Source organism: Pygoscelis adeliae, unplaced genomic scaffold (assembly GCF_000699105.1).
Source record: "Pygoscelis adeliae isolate BGI_AS28 unplaced genomic scaffold, ASM69910v1 Scaffold268, whole genome shotgun sequence".
NCBI classification, from domain to species: Eukaryota; Metazoa; Chordata; class Aves; order Sphenisciformes; family Spheniscidae; genus Pygoscelis; species Pygoscelis adeliae.
The window spans coordinates 879009-884229 of NW_008825262.1; the positions used below are offsets into that span (position 1 = coordinate 879009).

Sequence of the window (5221 nt, forward strand, 5' to 3'; positions counted from 1 at the left end):
GCGCGAGGCCGAGACGAGTGGCGCCTGCGACCTGCGAGCCCCCCCAGCAGTGGCTGCGCAAAAGCTCAGGACAGCGGGAGGGCTGCTTCGGAGATGCCTGGCCCTATATTGAAATCCACAGCAATGGCCACAGCGGATCCAGGCGCTGCTCACCTGCACGTTTGCTAATGAAAAATCTTTGTACGAGGGAGGCCATACAAAATAAACACCTTCCTGAACACTTCCTAGGATGTACGTAAAGCAGTTGCATTGTTATCGCGTGACTGACCAGCAGAGAAGTGGCCGCGATAAAAGCCAGCAGCTGAAAGCAAGCTGAGCCTGCTGGATGGCTTCCTCCAAGTCGTCTGCATTAGCCAGCGGACAAGGGCATGCAGAGAACGCCTTTTCACTTGAAGTGAAAAGAGGGACAGTAAGCAGGACTTCGAATGAGGACCTACGGGCATCGACACTGTTTCATACTTGTTCAGGTGTAGACCAAAGCTGGAGCTGTGCTCAGTCACTGACACAACATTCACATCAGTGCAGTACGTTTCCCCAGTGGCTACTTTCCTCTCCAGCCTCCCTTGCTTCATCTCCTCTACACCCTCCACAGCCACCTGGTCTGATCAGGCAGAAACACATGGCACAGGGAGAACACAAGGATCACCTAGACTTCTCAGGCCTGTGCTCTGTCCCTGGGCTTTACTCCAAAACAATGACAAAAGCATCGAACATGTCTGGATTTGTTTATTTTGTTAAAAGGCTTGGCTGTTCAACTGCAGGGAGAACAGCCCGGTACCAATTTCTCCAGTAACACATTGGGCAGACCAGAGACAGAACACAACACCCACCAAGGCTTCTCTGTCAGCACAAATGGTTTCAGCATCCCCCTAGAGAGAATGAAGGAAGGGAAGACACAATGGCCAGCCCACGCCAGGATGTGGGGAGAAGTCTAAAACAAGGAAACACACTGGTGTCTTTTCTTCATCATTATAGAAGGAGTCACTGCACTTTCAGCTGGAATGAGAGTATTCCCTCATACTCCCTTCCGTGTCCAGCTGACTGTGTGCATGCCACCACACAGGTCTGCTTTTGTTGGAGGATGGGAAGACAAAGCTACCGTAGGGTTAAATCCAGTGACATTTCCTGTTACCAGACTTTTTGTCTCTCCCCTCTCCTACTGCAAGTCTTGGTCATTGATTTGGTAACTCAAAAAAGCAATCTGTTAAAACTTAATTTAAAAAAAAAAAAAGGTGCAAACTTGCCTGTTTTCCCCCTGCAGATAGCCTACAACATTTTCGTGCATCAGAGGTCAACCTGGTCACAGAAAAGGAATCTGAAGTTGGCAGGACTAACCAACCTGTGAGACAGGCAACTGCTCCCCTGGTTTTCTGAATGTCAAGTCAATGAAAAGCAAGGGGGCACCTGCTGCAGGCTGCCAAGGCTCAGTTTCTCCACTGTGGGTTGGCAGGATGTATATAAACCACAGCGTTGAAACAAGTTGTACCATGGGGCAGTGCTGAAAGATAAATACCTGTCTCTGTCCTCTACCTCATTGTTTGAGCTGCAGCCTAGACTCATCAGTCCTCATCTGAGCTATCCTCCGATTTTTCATCAGCGGCCACTTTCCAGTTCTTCCTCTTGCTCCTCTTCTCTGGTACTTCACTGTGCCTCTCTGACACAGAATTGTGACGCTTCTTTCTCTTTTTTGGGGCCCGTTTCTCTTTTTTCTCCTCAGATTCACTGTCCTCAGAGCTGCTGGTGGTTGAGCTGCTTGCATGAGAAAAGTCACTTTCCTGCCCAGAAGAAGAGTTAGGTTCCCTGGCAGGCACTTTCCTGGTCTTTTTCTTGCGCTTGTGTTTCCCTTTCCGGGTGCTTGAAGTCTCCTCTTCTGAGCACTCGTTCTCCCGGGAAGAATCTGATGATGTTCTCCCCTGCTCCTTTTTCTTTTTCTTTCGCTTTTTGTGTGATCGCTTTTTTTGTTTCTTCTTGTGTGATTTCTTTGGTTTTTTCCGTTTGTGCGACTCATGGGCAGTTTGCTTTCCCAGATGAGATTTCTTCTTCCCATTGATAGCATTTTGTTCATCTCCTTCTCGCTGGTCACTGTAAAAAGAACAAAGGATGACCAAAAGGAAGCAGAGAGGCAGGCACGTAACAGTTGAGCCTTTTCTGTCTCAAAGTTTTAAGCAAGCCCATCAATTCATTTGGCTAGAGCAGGGAAGCAGATACTTTGGCAGATGCGGTAGCTGCATTTTTGTTTCACGTGCTTGTAACAGCTTGGGTCCACACCTTACTAATACCCCTGTTTAAGATATTTGAGCCAGAACCAAGGAGAATGTGTACCAAAAGCCACTGAATGATGAAAACTCATTTATAGCAGGTTACTTCAAATTTGTAAGCCTGACAAATATTGTACTTGATGATTCTGTTAGGTGTAGTTTAAAAATAATTAATTCTAAGATCTTATTTTACAGTTAAGTCCCCACTCTCCAGGATACTGCAAGAACTTATATTCTCCAAATAAGGAGAAACACAGAAAATACAGGTACACTGTAATGGAAAGGAGAACCTGGAGCTGATATTTGAGAGGGTGTATACTGAGCTGATTTGGATTCAGCCTACTACTCTGGCTCTCTGTTGGCCCAGACAGATCTTCCAGATTCATAGCATTTTAGCAACTCAGGCTAAAGCTGAATGTCTAATTACTATAAAAGATGCAATCTCCTCCTAAGACTCAGACAAGGGGGAACCACATTAATGGACTAGATTTTTTTCAGTGGGTGTCTGTAGCTAAACAGTGCTGCTTTACATTCAAGGCTGACCTATAATCAAAACTTAAAACTCAGTTTGTAAAATTCCCTGCATAACCTGCCAGAAGTAAGATTCTGGATACATTAGTAAGCCTGCTTGCCTTACCTATCTGTATCAAATTCTTCAGGGTACAACTCTTTATAGCCACTGTGACCCCATCTGTAAGAAAGCAGAACCATCTATTAGAAACAGACAAGGTGTTTAAGGAAAAAATATAATTGTGAAGAGACAGAGCCACAGAAGGAACATGAGTTTAGATAGCAAAGAAGGGCTATCAGAACCTTCCCAGCAAAGAAGGAAGGAAACATGACTGATTTGGTTGGTACTATTTAAATACACGTTATGTTCTCAGTCTCTTTTCCATTTCTAATTAGGGAAAACTACAACTCAAATTTCTTTAAAATAACCCTGGAGAGCACTAACTTGCATTTCCCAAGATTTCCAAGTTCCTTGGGCATAGTCATAAATACTAATCTTAGTTGCTAATCTTAGGGCTGAGCTTTTGCTGCTTACTGTGACTTAGGAACTCTATAGGTGAACTCAAATTAGGTATTCTGTGACACTGTAAAAGTTCGTGCGTGCTACTTATTCACTCTCAAAATGAGATCAAGCATTGTTTTATAGGAGTACGTACTGAAAAGAGAAATGCACTAACTTTTTGGTACAGGACTCCAGAAAGGTGTTTTAATTACAGTTATAATCACAAAACACTAATTCCCCCACAGACCTGTCCGGCATGTTGGCTTCACATTCATACAGCTTTTTATTCCAGGATCGGGCCCTAAGGAGATCTTCTTCGAGTGGGTCAAGAAATTGTGAGTTCTTTGTTTTCCAGTCAGCCCTGTGGCCCTCCTCATCAAAGCCATCACTGCGCATCCGACTGCTGCAGAAAGAGAACAGTTGTCCTTCAGCTGTCAGCTCTGATGGAGAAACTTTCTGAGCAAGGGGTTAGTCCAGCGAGAGGAGCAAAATTCCAGCAAGTCTTGGATGTCCATCTATGCAAGAAGACCAGCTATCATTTTAACAGACAGTCACCATTAACAGCTCTCACAAAACCAGTTCAGTAGCTAACACTGGTTTTCAAAACTTACTACGGCCCTCTGTGCACAGCAAAATTCTTGACAGAGATGCTCACAATGCAAAATTAGAGGAAGGGCTTATCTTGCCTATCACAACAAATGCAGTTCTCTTCCTCTAGAATACTCTGCAGGAGCAGACTAACAATATGCGGTGAGACATAGGCTAGCAAAAGCAGCAAAGGGGAAACTGAAGAAGTAGGACTGACTTACTAGAATTGCAATTTGATCAGGTACTAGGACTATGACCCCAAATCCACAGAAAGCACCGACAGTTTTGAGTGATCTCACATGCCTGTGGCTCTGGTTTCGTTTCATTTGAAATGCTGCATTTCCTGAGCCAAGCAGCAGCCGTGGACTTAGCATAAGTCTGAAAGGTGTTCTCCCCTGAGATACTAAAACCACTTCCTGCAACTTTCACGCTTCTGAAAAGGCTTCATGGTAGTAAGCCCTGCCCGCCCCCACGCAAAACCCCAACCTTCCCCCCAAACCGAGCTTGTTTTCATGTAGCTTGTGAGATCCTCAGGCATGTCAGAATGATTTCACAGATACCGCACAAGCAGCGGTCAATACTGGTGTGTTATAATAGTGCAGTACTCCACACCACAACAGTTTTGTTTACTGCTATCCTAAACGGCAATACATTAGACCTTCCTCACACCATTCTGACATATTCCTTAAGCACTTCCTACCCCCACTGCTTCAGAGAGCCCGACCTACTTAATGTTGTATTTTGAAGACTATACATCTAGATGAAGAGATAAAAGGTCAGACTTAAGTACAGGTCTGACCTCTTTTCAGGGACTCATTAAGGAGAAAATAAATATATCTGTAGTCTATGTAATCTTCATATATTGTAAACACATAGTCATCACAGAATGCTCTTTAAGTGTTGTAACACAAAAGGGTTCAGCAACTAAGACAAAACAATTATCTCCTCCACACAACTAAAACCCACCTGGAGGTGTTCGACAGCATTCTGCTTTGCCTTTTCCAGTAAGTCTCTTCTGTCTGCTTCTCCCACTCCCTTATTTTCCACATTTCTGTCTCTTCCTGAATCTGAAAGTCACAGAAAGGAAACGAGTGTAACATTAGGGAAACTTCACAGACACATAGCATGTAACATCAGCTCCTAGCTCAACGCTCCTGCTAACAAAATTCACAGCAAGCCTTCCTACCATACTGAAACAGATTATTATTTGTAGCTATAACGAAGGTAACCAAAAGGAGAATCTCTTGATGGTAATACTCTGACAAAGCACATACAGATAATGGCATCAGAAATGGCAGGTTTGCCTGATTTTGCTATCTCGGCTGTTCTGGCTACCCTGCCTTGTCATTCGTTACCATCCCAA

The 5221-nt window shown here is 44.3% G+C and overlaps 1 protein-coding gene across 2 annotated transcripts; it reads right to left on the reverse strand.

Annotated features, from left to right (window-relative positions):
• Positions 1-711: 711 nt before the first annotated feature.
• LOC103921544 (chromosome unknown open reading frame, human C11orf57) lies at positions 712-4921 on the reverse strand. 2 transcript variants are annotated; one of them, XM_009329533.1, is made up of 4 exons: positions 4825-4921; positions 3518-3673; positions 2896-2949; positions 712-2082 (listed from the first exon to the last, which is right to left on the reverse strand). In XM_009329533.1, the coding sequence occupies exons 1-4, from the start codon at positions 4905-4907 to the stop codon at positions 1560-1562; spliced, it is 816 nt and encodes a 271-aa protein (XP_009327808.1). In that variant the 5' UTR covers positions 4908-4921; the 3' UTR covers positions 712-1559. The 2 variants fall into 2 exon arrangements, with proteins under 2 accessions (XP_009327808.1, XP_009327809.1); XM_009329534.1 differs by having other exon boundaries at positions 3518-3785; positions 4825-4903.
• Between the last annotated feature and the right edge of the window lie 300 nt (positions 4922-5221).

Coding starts and splice junctions, on each gene's coding strand:
- LOC103921544 (XM_009329533.1), bottom strand. CDS start 4,907: ATGTGGAAAATAAGGGAGTGGGAGAAGCAGACAGAAGAGACTTACTGG. Junction 3,674..4,824: donor ATGCTGTCGAACACCTCCAG/GTGGGTTTTAGT, acceptor CTCTTTCTGCAG/CAGTCGGATGCGCAGTGATG. Junction 2,950..3,517: donor GAAGCCAACATGCCGGACAG/GTCTGTGGGGGA, acceptor GCTTTCTTACAG/ATGGGGTCACAGTGGCTATA.